Below are 16,130 nucleotides of genomic sequence, written 5' to 3' on the forward strand. Positions count from 1 at the left end.
ACATGCCTTATGCCTTATTGTTGTGCTGCTGTGTTTTTGGATTGGGGGGTGGGGGGTTGCATGGCTTCTGGAAATGCTTGAGAGCACCTGAACTGCCATATAGCCTACTGCAGCAGGTAATAAAGGTCAAGCAAACACGGTAAATTCAATGCATCTACTCAGGCACCAACATGTTACGATTAATCTGTTAGAATATCACACAATAAAACAGAATTTAAAAAAAAATATGTCAGGAACTGCACTGTGAGGAATTATATTAAGAAGGTATTTAGTATGTGTGTCTAGTGCTCCTGTCTCCTTAGTGTTAGTGTTGAAGTGGTTGGTACAAAATAAATATTTTTTGGTCGGGACAGAGGTGAGAGCTATAGCTGAATACTGAACAAGGGCTGCAAGGTTGCAATCTCATTCTCAGTGCACACTGAAGGTGAACATGGGACACAGGAATGTTCAAGCTTCTTCTATGGATCTTTCATTTCATTAATCATACTGAATAATTTACATCACTCAAAATTCTTAATGCAGCTGACTCTGATTTCCCCCTCCTTGTAAAACCTATTAGCCAGAGAGGCTCAGCATATATTAACCAACATAATTTGTTGGTTGCCTCTTGGTCATTCGACTACAGAGGTCACAGTATGATAGGTTTTTAATCTCTTTACTGCCTGTGTGTTTTTACACAAAGTATAAAAAGTAGTTAACACTACTGTTAACTGAATGCCAAAATATCAAGGCCATACCTTTTTCACAAAAAGCTCCCGTGAAATGGAGTGGACAGTGACAGGAAGGCAGAGCTCTACCAGCCAGCTGCAGATGATAACATGTTCCTCCGTTGCGACAAAGACCTTTGTGGCAAACTTGTGGTTCATGCAGAGGATGTGTTGGCGGTTGCGTGGAAAATATTGTTGCTGTTTCAGTCACTGTGTCAACAGGAGTTGGCTGAGTTGTTAGAGTTGAGGAACTTGTTATGGAGACCTCTTTGGTATGCACAGTATATCTGGAAAAACAAAGAACAGAGTCAATTAAAAGAGCATAAATCCAATTTAACCTTAGATATTAAACACAGTCATGTAGAGTATAATTCTCAAGTGACCAAGGATTAAATGTGGAGCACAGTTTACGTTTTTTGTGTCATTTTTTTGTGCAAACGCCAGAAAAAAATATCAGATTAAAATTACAGTAAAAAACACTTTTTTTAAATGTTTTTTTTTTTTTTTTTTTTTAGAATCCAGAAGTTTACCTGCATCGGTCTATGTTGCTGCCACCGATGGCATTGGCTGTGTAGAACCTCCTCTGCTTATTAACTTCAATAACTTCAATGCAGCCAGTATAGTTGTGGAGCGGCTTTGCTCTCTTAAAAACAAAAATACACACAGGAGGTGCAATTTCAGCTTTATAATGTGTGAGACTCATACAACTTTAAACAGTGATTGCCTTACAGAACCTTATAATTACAGCAGCTAGTTAAAATTAGACTTAGCAATTAAAAAGCCTACCTGATTGGGAAGATATTGTTGTGGCAAACCGCCGATGAAGACATGATTTGTTCTTTGAATCATGTGTCCCAGCCAGTAATTACTTGCTGTGCTTTTAATTTTCTCATGACCAGAAAGCATCAACTCTGCTTCACAAGGGGTAAGGTGCTGTCTATTAAAAGAGTATAAACACATCAGGTCAAATGTACAACAAGCTCAGGTACACAATCTGTTTGGATAAAGTGATTGTCAGGTCTTTTGTTGTTTAGAAAAGAAATTTGTTGCCATGGATTTAATGATTTGTACTATTTTAGATAAGTGTGTTTATCTGTTTTCCATTTTGCTTCTTGCTTTAGATGCAGGTGATAGTTTCACAGAGACATTATTCGTCTGAGTTCAAAAGGATGACCCTTTAAAGCTAAGATTTGAGCATGTTTGGCATCATAAGTTAGGACAAACAAAGAAGAATCGATCCGGGAAGCAGGTTTTCAGTGGGTTATCAAAACTTTAAATTCTACTTCAAACAAACTGCGAGAGCAGAGACTGAAAATGTCTTTCAGAAAAATGAAAATATTAACTTCTCCATATTTGTGGTGATTTTGGATTCATGTGAAAGTCTACACTTATACATTCTGAAATGCTACATGCTGAGATATAAATTCTGTAATAAATGCATGTAATTGCTTTGTTTCCTCTGCTGATATGCTCAGTAAACACCATCTTTTCAGACCTCTGTTTTCTCTCAAAGTCTTATAAGCTTCAACGCAACTATTCTGGACCCACCCCATAGACATTCATAGATTTCAAAACCAATTCTCCTCTATGAAACAACAGGGGAGCACAGATAATTACCTAAGTGCAAATTCTGAACTAACTGTCTGCAGCTTGAGGGTACTCAGGCCACAGATGCAAAGCCCCCTCTCTAGTGCCTCCTGATTCCCCTTGTTCCCTGAGTGGAAGTTAGGAGGACCAAGAAGCAATCTAGTCTGATTTGTTAAGCCTGTGCTTTGCAGGCTGTTGCATATGCCGGCTAAACACTCGGGGCACTAACTCCGAGCTTCATAAGTCCTTCCTCCAGAGCCAGCATGGAGAAGCGGTTAATTTAGAAGCAGTCTGCCAGAGCGGCCTGGCCAGCAGCCAGAGGGCACTGTGCTCACTGTCCTTGAGAAGTCAGCCCCACTGGGTTTCTGTTTAACATATTGAAAAGTGTCTTTGACGGGAAGATATATTAAAAGTCTATAATGAGTTAGGCGGTGATGTTGAGGATGGCTATGGTGTTGTAGCTCTGGGTCAAATCAGACAAAGATGGACGGACTCAGCCGTCAGACAATTACAAAGAATTTGCTTTGTGACACCAGAAACCATTTTTCCATACTACCCACCCCCTAGTTATGACAGCTCTCTTTCTTGCAGTGTCTCAAGGGGCTGGTGTGGAACATTATGATTGATTCATACTGCTGTTATATTTTTCTTGCAGAAAAAAAGAAAAGAAAATACAGGGGCGGAGCTTCGTAGACCCCTGAACCTGATTGGCCCTTTACATATTTAGGGCAGTGCAGGTTCCTGCCAAGAAAACATGAGGCAACCTTCCCGCCCAGTGTTGTTTCTGCAGGATGTAATTTGCTTACCTTTTGGCAAAGAATGTTCATTATCACCATTATCAAGTGTTTTAGCTTTAATCAGAAATTCCATCTTTGGGTAATTGTTTCTTTTTTTTAATTTAGTCCATAACATTTTGGCCAAAACAGAATCCCCCCCCCCCCCCCCAAAAAAAAAAAAAACTTATATGCTTTAACATTTTTTGGAAATGTTAAAACATCTGTGGACTCTCTCCTTAAAAGCAAAATGAATTAAAGTGAGCTGAACACCAGCCTCTTCTTTCAGCTTCGAGCTCATACATAATAACTCTGTGCCTTGAAACTTAACCACAGTCTTTCTCATGTCAGTGTGGAGCGAGCTGGCAGCAAGACTGCACATGGGCATGGGAACAATATAACTAAAGAGGCCACAGCCTCACTTTAAATCATTTAAACATTGATTTTGTGCTCAGCTCTTGCTTGTTAATCTTTTCGTAATGAAAAACTGCAAATGAAGACTTTAGAACAGCCAATAAAACATGGCCAGTGAACACTAATGCATTTTAACAGGCACATTCTGACGTTCGTTTCGCTTCTTGAAAATGTAAGCTTGTTTGCCAATTCCTAAAAAAAAAAAAAAAAAAAAATCTAAATTCTCTGTCTCATCATTTCTTCCAGTTCAGACAACTTCTCTGTGAGTTAGTTACAACCTGTCTCTGAAAACAAGTCTCCTGCACTCAGAATGAGTGGATAACTAGGGATACAGATTACACCTGAGGAGCCAACACTATTTGAACAAAAAAGTGTATCTTTAAAGGACCTAAACAGTTTATTGATGTGAACATGCATCTTTTTTTTCAGCAGAAAATGTATTCTTGCCTTAAGCAGATAGATATCACACTGCATCTGATTTAATGTCCTGTAAATTAAAACCTGTAAAATGAACCTGTTAGTTTTTCATATCTGTTGGAACATTTTCACCCAAACAGCAACATTTTTTTCTTCTTGAACAGTGCTGTTTAATATCACACAAATCTGGACATTTATTCCTACTCTTAGAATAACAAGGTTAAATAAATTAATCCAAAAAGTACATACCTGATATTTATGATGTAAATCTTCCCATCATCAACGTGAATTAGCGTACTCATCTGTGTAACCTCTTCCTCTTCATTACAGCAAAAGGCATACTAAAACATGTGAGAGGAAGATTAAAAATTTGCTTTGTTTTGTTATTTTACTGCTAAAAGAAATCTATAAAGTAGCTGGCCTTTTAGGGCAATTTTTTTTGTTTCTTGGTTGATTTAGATAGTTTAAAAGTATGTTCTTTCTTTCGAAGAGCTGTAATTGACTGTTTACAAAAATCATTAACTGTATGCTCAACTGCTTCAAGTTACAGCATCTTCTTTTACTCCAGCTCTCAAATCTTATAATAAAATTTACAAGATTTCAAAATAGACTTTATTTTGTACACATATAGTTCCAACCAAAAGAATAAACTAAAAAGCAGCATTTTGAACTTTGACGTGACAGTTAATAGATGCTGCAGTTCTTTTCAGTGTTGAAGCTTCTGCTCACTCACTTCACAGCCAGCTGTACATGGGGACGAATGTTATCAGTCCTGCTCAGAGGACGGCTCATTTTTATGAAAATTAGGTTGCAGCAAATTGGCTATCTTACCACAGCTGGAAAGAGTGGCTGTTTGTGTATTGGGGTTTTATTTATAAGTTACTGATGTGGTAACTTTGAATTGAAAATACTCTAAAAAAAAAACATCCTACTTAAGTGACTACACTTTGAAAATAAACATCCCTAACAACATTTTAACTTAAGTTTCTTTTTTTTTCTTTTTACCTGCAGGATGCCATCCAGGATAAAGAGCTTCATGAAAAAGAAATCCCCATTCACAGGTCCTTGGTCTACATACAGTAGAGTTCCCTGTGCTGCCATGGTTTGAAACCTCACAGTAATGTTGTTGACTGTGCCGAGTTCAATACCTTGAAACTCAAGGTATGAATTCCCAAAGTAATGAAGGTAGCTTGCATCTAGGAAATAGAAACATATTGAAAGTTGAAATAGGGGGGAAGGGTAAACAAAAAGGAGACTCAACAGTTTCAGTGTCTTTACTGTAAACTCTGCTGAGAGTCGGTATTGATCCCTGAATGAAGAAGTCATCTTTTCATTTGATTTCTTTGCAGGGAGGTCAGTGCTTGTGGGGGATACAGAGTAGAGCCTTTATGATTATCAAAAATTTTGATTTTAACCTAGGAAACCTCAACAGTAACAATGTCTGTTGCTAAGGATGTCTGTATTGGAATTAGCTGTCTGTACTACTCTGGAGTTGCACAAGTTAGGGTAATATGTTGCTGCTTGAAATATAAATATTGATTCCATCAAAATGTCTTGGAAACATGCATAAACATGCTTAAATAGATCTAAAATATATGAATGCCTTGTGATTTGGCATAAAATGTCAAAAGAAATGCATTATCAAAAAAATTTTTTAAAAGAACAAAAATTGCTTTGAGGCCTCTTGGTAATATAACAGCTTCTCCTTTTGCTCACTGTACTGATATACTGTAAATATCCTTTGCCAAAAAGCTGTGATGCATGCAAATGGCACTATATTAGGTGAGGGAGAAGAGTCTTGACTGAAATGAACATACTCATGCAAGTTTATTACATGCTTGATTTTATAGTGGAAAAACGTGGCTTATATCGTCCATGAGAATGAGCAATTACCGGGTATTTCAGTGAAAGTTCCGCTGCCCGCAAGCTTATTGGGGTTAGTGACGCAGGCAAACTTAAAAGAGTGACTCTGACTGCAATTGGAGGCAAGCATTAGGGGTACTCATGCTCAATATATTTCTCATTTGAAGGAAGTAGTGCAATTTGTTGGAGAAAAGTCAAACAGCAGAGCCTGGTAAAATGAAAGGTTTTCCCGGATGCACCTGTCTCATGCTCTGTCCGTTCTCATCTTGGAGGAAATTATTACACAAGAGAAATCAGCATCCCGTCTCCAAAGTTGTTGCTGGGATTAATCATGCACTTGTGAAGTGTGAACTTATCAATATTTGTTAGATGTCAAGTTCTAATGGGACAAACTCCTTTTGATCTGACAGAGGGCTCCTCAGGGCATTTAGCAAACAAGCTAACCTAAATACCTCCATTCTCTCTGGAGAGCAATATGACCAATACCCTAAGGAGAACCCCATGATAACAAAAAGTGAGAATTATCAGGATCAGACCCACTGTGTTCTATGAATTAATGAGGATAAATGCATGCAGCAACAATGCTGTGCTGTCTTACGCTTTACTCCTGACAATGGGGTTTGCCAATGCTGATGATGGAAAATTACCCCTCAGAGACACAGCTATTCATTAATTTTAAAGCCTTGTTTAGTCTGATGTGGTCTTTGATGCATTCTGTGGCTGCTGCCAGGAGGCAGTATCATGCCTCATTAACAGTATGCTTCAGTCTCTCCTTCAAAGGTCTTCTGTTTTTACCATTACCTTAGTTTCTCAAACCAGATTTTTCATGCACATGCCTCAAGTTACTATTCATAAGAAATCTAAATTGTAAATGTTCACAATGTAAACTTTATCTTAAAATTTCTCACATTATGCGCCGTATCCTTTTTTCTTCCTTTCTTTTTTTTTTCTTAAACTGTTAACAAAATGCTGACAGTGCACTTTATCACTGCTCTAATCTGTTCAAAAGCTTTTCTAGTTTCCATGAGGAACAAAAATCATCTACTGGGAATATTCCTTGATATAAATCTTTCAGATCAGATTTAATTAGGACTGTTCCTGATATATGACCATAAAAGAGGTGAGAGTAGTGACATGAGTCATATTTAATGTCACACAGAAAGGTGGAGTGCATTGTTGCGGCACAGATTATTGGCATTGTGTCAGTGGGGTTAAAGTACAAGAGATTCCACCTGGAAAATATGTTTGGAGCAATGTGAACTTAAGATCAATTAATTGGAGGACAGACTTTGGATGGTAAGATTTAATTAATATGGACTTAATGTTCCATTTACCGAAGGACAAAAAAAAAAGAAAAAAGAAAAAAGAAAAAAAGACAGGTTGTGTGTCCAGCTTTGTCTCTGATTTATTGGGTAAGGTAATAGACTGGCTGATTGAACTTGTCACTGAACAGAGAGAAAATACTGCTGAAAACCATTCTTGGACCTTTCTAATTTTGAAGCCCTGAGGAAAGGCAAAAGGTCATTTTGTACATACACAAGTGGCAAAAAAACTTTTTATATTTCAGAACATTTTGTTAAAAATCCTTATAGAGCTGACATCCATGTAGGACCATATCTTAATTATTTGTTTTTTTTTTATATATATATATTATTCTTATTATTATATACTGCATAAAGGGAAAGAATCATGAACTGCAGCAAAAATTACACATTTAGACATGGAATAGATATGTTGTTCTGTGTCACAGAATGTGCAAGAATAAATACAGGCACTCATATCAGACACTGGCATCTCAATACAAAATAAAGTGTTACAAATAAGATGAAATGCATGCATGTCAAAATGAGGATCAATCTAACTGTCCCGAAAAATGTTGGATTTTAGAAAAAAAAAATCATCAAATTGATTCTGAAGAGGTTTGGGGGGGTAATTTCATTTCTACTACATGTGGCAGCACATGATAACAGCATCACCTGAGCTACGGTGATCACTCCAAGCAAACCAAACCAAACCATAGCTTAAGCCTCCCTCCACCAGCAATGCCTTCTCTAGATTCTCATCAGTGGAGCTAAAGTCCAATACTGTGGAGCTCAGCACTACATACACAGCAGGAGGAAGGAGTGGGGGTGCAACAAATAAACACCATAAGGCTTCTTTATTTGCTTTTAAACTAGATCAAATTTTTGTTCTGAATAAAAAATTAGGATTTAAAACAAAAAAAGACAGGAACATATTCTCATTACATTGTATCTTTTACCATCAAACTACCAGATATAGGCTACCATCCCCTCTACGTTTGAAGTCACAGGGACTTGATATATATATTTCAGAGGTTGTGGAGCAGTCTTAGGTTTAAAAGAGCAATGTCTGAGTCTATTTCAAGCAGCACCAAGGGCACTGCATGTGTTTAGATGGTGACCTAGTTAGATAAACTCATGATTTTCTGGGTCCTCTTACTTTTATTTACTTTGATTATGCATCTATGTGTAGACGAATAAAGATATGGTTCAGTGTTAAGATCCTGGGGATTGTTATTCTTTAATAGACTTGAGTGTGTGTGTGTATGTGTGTGTGTGTGTGTGTGTGTGTGTATGTGTGTGTGTGTGTGTGTGTATTTAACTCTTCCTGTGCTGGTGCTTTGAATGAAGGCTGGATCAGGTGCAGTGGGGATGACTCCATTACATTTGGCCCACACTGATTTTCAGAGTGTGGTAGTGAATTGGTTCAAGCCTGTCTGTGTTCAATAGGTCTGTTTTACAGTTCTGTGAACAGTTCCAAAGGTAGGCAGACCTCATCTGTCATGGAGTAACAATATGTCCGGCAGTCCAAATTCCTCCTCTTACATAGATGACTGAATCCGACACCAATAATGTAGAACAGATTGTCTTCTCTGTCTATCATTTGAGGATACATACCCAAATACTGATCAGACATTTTTCCTTTTGAATTCATTTTTTTCCCAATGAAAAATAGAGAAAGCAATTTATTAGAAAACAAAAAACCACATTCAAACAGAACTTTGCCACAGCTGCACAATGACAGCTTCGGGTTTTGAGCTAATACATCACTTCCTATCTTCCAAAGGCAGTGTAAAATTACATTTGGAGTGCCAGCTCAGTGGAGTCTCATTTAAAACTGGCAAAGCCTGTGCAGCAAAGATGTTTGGTAAGAAATACTACTCCAGTACTGCTCAGTGTAACTTGTTAAACTAATGTTTGTTAGTTTGGTGTACATGTGTGAGTCTTATGCAAGTATGTGCAACTTATATCAGGTTGTGAGAGTCTTTAATAGATGAAAATATAATGCCACATAGGCAGAAATAATGTTCACAGTTGAGGTAATGAATCAGTCGCGGTATTTTACATGTTGCATTGACCTTAACATATGTTCAAGCTATGCCCTTTCATTCTAATCATTCAACCATAAGTAACATTAGGTAAAGTTTTGCCATTTGTTCAGCTAGAGTTTATAAAGCCATCCATTCATGTAGCTACTTAAGCTAACAATTATATCACTTTAGCACTTTTATCTATGGTCAAAACAGTGCAAAAAATAATTTTCTGAGCAATTAAAATACTGTTTGTGATGTTTCAATGTTTCCCAACACATTAGTAAAGTAGCTTGAATGATCCACTTGTTGCACATCTCAATAAGATACATATTTTCATATTTTATAAATAAAATTCGCTCTCCCCTGGATTTGTCACATGGAAATTATTTTTAAAAAGTTATGCAGTCTTTCAAGAAAAATAAAAAATTGTCACTTCTGTAACAAGACTTATGTATATTATAATATAATTTATAACTCCAATGTAATTTGTTGTAAAATTGCAGAAAATATGTGAAAATCTACAAGGCTGAAATTTTAAAAACACTGTGCCAGTGAAAGTCTTTTTAACTTGTAACCCTACTTTTAACGTCACTGTTTGATAGATTGACAGCATCTTTGGTAAACCTGCCTGAGTCATCTCTACCATTTGGTTGGGTTTTTAATACCAAAAATAAGTGTTTGTTGTCTCATTACTGTTCAAGTTTTGACCATTGTGCTATTGTTATTATATTATTTACTGTTACGTAATTGTTAGAAAAAATATTTATTTTCATTACTATTGTCTAAAGGAAAAGAAAAAAAGGCCAAGAAACATTTTTCTCTTGCTTTATTCCTTAAGGTGAACATTCTTGTTGGAAAAAGAGACTTATAAGCTTTCAGTGCACATCAGTGTCAAGGGTAAGTGCACTATTCCAATACAAATTTAAATGTATTTCTTGCCTTCAAATTTTATCCTTTTAAATTTATTTTTCTTATTTTTAAAGAAGAAATATTTACTTGGATTACACATTTAAGTAAAAATAGTTGCATAAAATCTACTTCATAACTACTTCCCACCACTAAACATATCCCCATGAATGCACAGCATGGTCCATACCTGTGGATAGCTCAGCTGTTGGTGTAGAGCTGAGTGTTGGCGTTGGCACACTGGGTGTGTAGCCGCGAGTGATGTTCTTGACTACAGTCGCCAAGGGAACAGGATCCGTCACAGGAGGCAGGCAGCTGACCTTGTTGATGCCATCTACACAGGAAAATGCTTCTGGACATGGATTCAGCAGGCAGTCATCATAGTTGTGCTCACAGTTCTTCCCCTGTGAGCCCAAAATAAGCAGCCTCACAAATCTGCATTTAAATACTTAACAGAACACAATGTTTACAGCTTCAATATGCTTGGATCTTGCACACTTATAACTTAAAAATCATAAGATGAGAGACGGGACATGACTTTTATTTTGTTAAAATAAACTATTTTAATCAAGGATTATTTTTTATGAATAACCCCAAGAACTAAATAACCTAATTTATATAATGTCATGAACCTAACAAAACAGAAGTATTTCAAATAACCAAAGGACATTTAACGTCTATGTTTAAAAAAAAAGAAAAAAAAAACACATTCCTTAAAGAACATCAATGACAGAAACTAGAAAATTTCAAACTTCCATTGTTTTTTTGCCAAGAAAAAATCATTAGCAAAGGGTTCAGGAGGGCAAAGGGAAACAAAAAAGGAACGTGAAAAGCATATGGGGATTGGGTGGGGGGAGCCTCACCACAAATCCAGGACGACAGAAACAGGTGTAGCCATAGCCTGGATCATTCTGGATGCATATCCCCTGGTTGCAGGGCTGTGGAAGGCACTCATTAATGTCATCCTCACAGTGAAGGCCTGTCCAACCTGCCAGGAACAAAAGCCCACAGAGTGCCGTGGTGAGCCCCAGCTCTCTCACTTCCACCCTCTGAAGTGAATATCAATCAGATTCTCTTACATTGATTTGCTTCTTTTTGGGTTCACACACATACACAGACAAGAAAAGGCTTTCACTAAAGAGTAAGATGCCACATACATTTTAATAAGCTGAGGCAGTACCATCCTTTAATCACTGTCTTTTTTTTTAGACTGTATGGCTGCAAATTTTTCCCTCGAGAAAAACAGGTAGCCTTTGAACAGCTTCAATTCACATAAACTATGCAGGCATTATTGTAACCTTTCGCTGCCCCTTTCAGTTTAATATAGGTGTTCAAAGATTGTATTCTACTAGATCTGGGTCACAGGAAAAGACTGAAGTCTTCTTGTTCACACCAAAAAATGTCTTGAATATGTCATGCCATTGAGAATAGATTTTAGTATTCATGATCATGAGCTGCACAAGTTCCCTGTAACCAGTATTATAAAGAGGGCGAAATTAGAGAAAAAAAGACAAACAAAAGAAGGAAAAGCTTTGCCTTTGCTAAAAGTAAATTGAAAAAAAAAATCACAGGATATCTGAATGACTCACCTGACCTGCAGTGGCAGACGTAGCTATTAATAAGATCTTGGCAAACAGCGCCATTATGGCAGGGAGCTGAACAACATTCGTTAACATCCACTTCACAGAAATCTCCCATGAAACCTGGTGGACAGCTAAAGAAGAAGAAGAAGAAAAAAGCATCAACTGAGGATGTCTCTGTGTGTTGTCATTTCTTTCCTGTGAATTTGACATTCTGTATACAGGAATTGTTTCTCTTTATTATTACTCAAAAATATAAAAGTCACTTTTTTTCATCGGTTGTTGGATCTAATTTAAAATTTAACAATTTACTAAAGGACTGTTTTTTTTTGTTTTTTTTTTTGAGAAACTGTTAAGTAGTTAAGAGTAAGGTAACCTGCTGACTTAATAACATGTTTTTGAGAGCTAGAGTGGAATGTAGTGGAAATCCATTCATGTCATGATGGAGGTAATGGTATAAAATTGTGACATGTGTTTACTGATCTATATTCACAACAAGTGACTGTTAAGTCCTGAACCTTTCTTTCTCTAGATCCTCAGCTGGCCATATCTGGTACCACTCTAGACTATTTTTCAAGTCACATTTTACAGTTCTTTTCTTTGCTTAATAACAACAAAGTGTTATTTTTTTTTATAGTTTTAGATTTAATCTTTTCTATCCTATCTTTAAAATTTCTGTCATCTTCAAATGTTTATTTGAATTTGGCTTAATTCTTTTGGTTAGGTTTAGGCAACAAAACTACTTGGCTAAAAGTAGTTGCAAAGTAAGTTGCAAAATAGGTTGTAGAACTATGAAATTGTGTTCTGTTGACAAACAAAGGTATTACATATATATAAAGAGGATGGGCTTCACAGTCAGAGAGAAGTACAAAAAACAATAACTAAATATACCTAACTCATAGCTGTAACAGATGGATCATTACAAGGGAAAATTTAAAGATAAATCTTGGAATTTGGAAACAATTTGCTTTGTCGCTAGTTGTTCAAAGTTAGATCCAAAAATTATGATGATAGAAGATTTTGGTAAGGCACAAAATTACAAGTCAAAGATAATTTAATAGCACATTTATCGACCAGGACTGCAAAAGAAAATACATCTCAGTTGGACTTCCGTGGCTAAATAAATGACAATTTGAAGAATAAGGATAACCAACATCAAAATAAAGTGGACTTAGATTGAAAAGATGTCATGTCCACTAAAGCTTTAGGATTTGTAGAGAAGTGTAATTTTCCAGATGGACAACAAGCAAGAAATCTGTTGCAAATCTGAGGCTAAGGATGTTCAATGTTTGTTGACTTGCACAGATTCCCAATTTCCAGACATAAACTCAGTCTCAAGTTCACTGAACATGTTTAGAAAATTTTGCCAACAGAAAATGTGATGAGTGCCAAACTAAAAGAAAGACTGTAGAAGATCAAATCAGAACCCGCAGGGATAATCTGTTCCAGCAAAAGCAAACATAGTTCTTGTGCTCAAGAGGCCAAAGTTTTTTTTTTTTTTTTTTTTAAAATTCCACATATAATCATAAGCCACAGTTAGTGGTAATTATTTAACCATAGCACAAAATAGAAAACTCATTTCAATAATGACTTTTTCCCTGACCACATTTTAGGCTAAAAGGCTCAGCTGATCTGCATGACCATCATCTGTATTTCATAAAGAATTGAGGGTATTTGTTCAGGCACAAGTCCATTAATGATTTTCTGTTTTAGCTCTTTACTCAGTGCATCAGCCTGACTAGACTCTCTACTTTCAAGTGGAAAAAAAAAAACATATTGATGATCAAAACATGCTTGCCCCTTGAAAAAATCTCTGTGATTCATTGAGATGATGCTGAACATAAACGAGAAGATGACTTTCCTGACTAAAAAGAAATGCTTGAAGTCTGCTTTCACTCAGAAATGGACCAAAGGAACAAATTACTACAAAACCATTCATTACAGATCTTTATGACATTAGATGACATCATTTACCCAAAAAACATTAGTGCACATACTAACTCTTTGCCCATAGTGACTGCATTTTTCTGAAAATGCTCAACAATGCATCCTTGCAGTATTATATACACCAAAAAAAAGCCTTAAATAAGGCAGGCATTATAAAAAAAAAAAAAAAAAATGCAATGCTGAGGTAGCGGAAGTCCACTGTATCAATATAGCAGTATAAAGAGCAGCAAAATAGTAGCAGTTTAGTCATTGTCATAAAACCATGACACCAGGCATATAGCAGCACATCAGCACAAGGCTAGACAACGTAATTAACTGTAAAGCACCTAGGGATCTGCTGTGTCAAATATGCACACTTTTTACTTTTTTTTTGTGTCCATACACCTTGTATCCAGATACCCTTCACCACTCAAGGGATTGCACACTAGCAATTAAAAAGTGATGATTCTACTTGCAAACAAACTGGAGCACTAATATGAGTGCAGATGCTCTGCAGCACAATTATGGAACAAGATGCATTTTTAATTGGAGGCAAGAAAAACACTGTAACACTGACATGTATTTAAACTTTAAAGAATGCTAACTGAGATTTTGAATTGTGTCCAGCTTGCTGGTAATACCTCAGTGTTTGGTAGGTCACATGCACTATGTAAGAGCATATTGAAACCTTTTGTTTATTCCTGCTCTTAATTTCCCATCCCAACATATATAAACTTAAATGTTTAGATTTAATTATGTTCAGGTGATAAGGTTGGTATTTGTGTAATGACATAATGTGTAGCCTGAAGCAAATAATAACTTAAGTGAGTATAATTATTGGGCAGTTAATCACCCAAAGAAAACTGGTTGAAAAAGACATTTATACACATTAAAAAGGTCTAAAATTATAATACGACTTCCAGAACCCACTTGGAAAGTCTAAAAGAATCATGCGTAAAAAGGTAAGCGAGATGGCCAAGGTAAATTAGACTGTATGGAATAACACTTTATTAATTCCAAGTGGGAAAACACTGTGTGTTGCTACAATATAAATTATTGAGGAAAAATAAGTAGATAGAATATATATAAAAATTAAAGCAGCAAGTAGTAAAAAGAGTCCTCACATTTTGGCAACTTTCTGTTTAATGATGAGGTACTGACCTTTTACAAGAAGCCAAAGTAAAATGATGCATCATATTAATCATATTCTGACCACAGTTGCAATGATTGTGATGGACTGGCTTGTAAAGGCAAACTAGGACATTATACATAGCAGCTTCTGTAGCCAGCAGTTGTGGCTATGGCAATTACAACATATTGAGATCGGGATGTGCACAGGACAGCACTGTTATTAAAGATGAGAAATTTGGTAATCACAACACATAGCTGGCTTCAACAGTTCATTATCCATGGTGAAGATATACATTTTCTTAGTAACATATCTGGTCTGAAAAGCATTCTCCACTAAAAGTTTAAGATTGACCCAAAGAAAAAAACAAACAAACAAAAAAAAAAAAAACAAAACTAAAAACATGTTTCATGGACAGATGCAAAGTATCTCTGCTGGATCACAATGGACACAGGAACCAGTTACCAGCAATTTAAAGGAGTAGAAGAAAAATGATAGTGGAATATTCAAGACTGATACAGTAGCAGCTGGGCTTCCATCCAGTGATAAAATGAATTTAAAGAGATGTTTAGAAAATGATAGTGCATAGCAAACATATAATAGACTCATTTCCATCACCTGGTTTGGAGTTAAAAAAAAAATAGGTTGCATGATATCATCAGAAGCTGGTGGTGAAGCAGCAAACAGCAAAAGAGTGGCTTCCAACTGTTTTGAAGAAGCCACTAACAAATACAGCTGCCATATTTATCTGAAAGTTTTTTGATATGACTATATTGTGTTTGTTCCTCCATGTTCATTTTGGCCGATCAATACTTGCAACCCCTCTCACAATTTGATCTGGTGAGAGACTCATCCAGTCTCAGTCATTGATTGCCCCTGACAGCAGAACCAAAAGGAAGTTTTAGATGCAAGCTATAACAGAACATTTCATTTCTTTCAGAGCACTGCTGGTTGTCCGAAGACAAATATGGATTTCATGTGGTGAAACACTGGTAATTTTTCTCCTAAAGCAGAAACATCTGATCATCCATATGACCGGTCTTAACATGTCTGCATCAAAGCAGTTACATGGGGTATATCTGTCTGCCCTGATACACATCAAGTAGTTAGTTTTTTCTTTTTGCCATTTCTATCCAATTTTGCTGATGTACAAATTTAAAAAGCAAAAAGGAAATTATTGAAAACAAACTACAATTATTTTAAGCAAACTGAAAGCATACTGATCTGTTGATTTCCCCTACACACTTTTTTGAGCTAAAACATTAAGAAAAAAACTTAAGCTCATTAATTTCAAATAGTGTATTAGAAAACTAACTTTTATTAAAGTGCACAATGTCAAATCTAACTTGCAAAAAAAAAAAAAAAGAAAAAAAATTGAAAATTGAAAATGGATAAAAGAAGTACCTTAATGATGATCTTTTCAAGGTAGCAGCAGAGGAATGTAATTTAACTGTACATAAGAAGCTTTAGAGATAGTGCATCAGCACTACCTCA

At 36.1% G+C, this 16,130-nt stretch overlaps 1 protein-coding gene across 1 annotated transcript in view; it reads right to left on the reverse strand.

Moving 5' to 3' along the window:
- eys (eyes shut homolog) overlaps positions 1 to 16,130 on the reverse strand; it is a 191,395-nt gene that overhangs the window by 68,258 nt on the left and 107,007 nt on the right. Inside the window, exons 32-39 of the mRNA XM_042010299.1 lie at positions 11,591 to 11,715; positions 10,865 to 10,989; positions 10,192 to 10,405; positions 4,904 to 5,094; positions 4,148 to 4,239; positions 1,494 to 1,644; positions 1,238 to 1,350; positions 738 to 994 (exon numbers count right to left, since the gene is read on the reverse strand). Of these exons, the coding sequence (XP_041866233.1) occupies positions 738 to 994; positions 1,238 to 1,350; positions 1,494 to 1,644; positions 4,148 to 4,239; positions 4,904 to 5,094; positions 10,192 to 10,405; positions 10,865 to 10,989; positions 11,591 to 11,715 (1,268 nt within the window). The remainder of the gene's footprint in view (positions 1 to 737; positions 995 to 1,237; positions 1,351 to 1,493; positions 1,645 to 4,147; positions 4,240 to 4,903; positions 5,095 to 10,191; positions 10,406 to 10,864; positions 10,990 to 11,590; positions 11,716 to 16,130) is intronic.

Source organism: Melanotaenia boesemani, chromosome 16 (assembly GCF_017639745.1).
Source record: "Melanotaenia boesemani isolate fMelBoe1 chromosome 16, fMelBoe1.pri, whole genome shotgun sequence".
NCBI lineage: Eukaryota > Metazoa > Chordata > Actinopteri > Atheriniformes > Melanotaeniidae > Melanotaenia > Melanotaenia boesemani.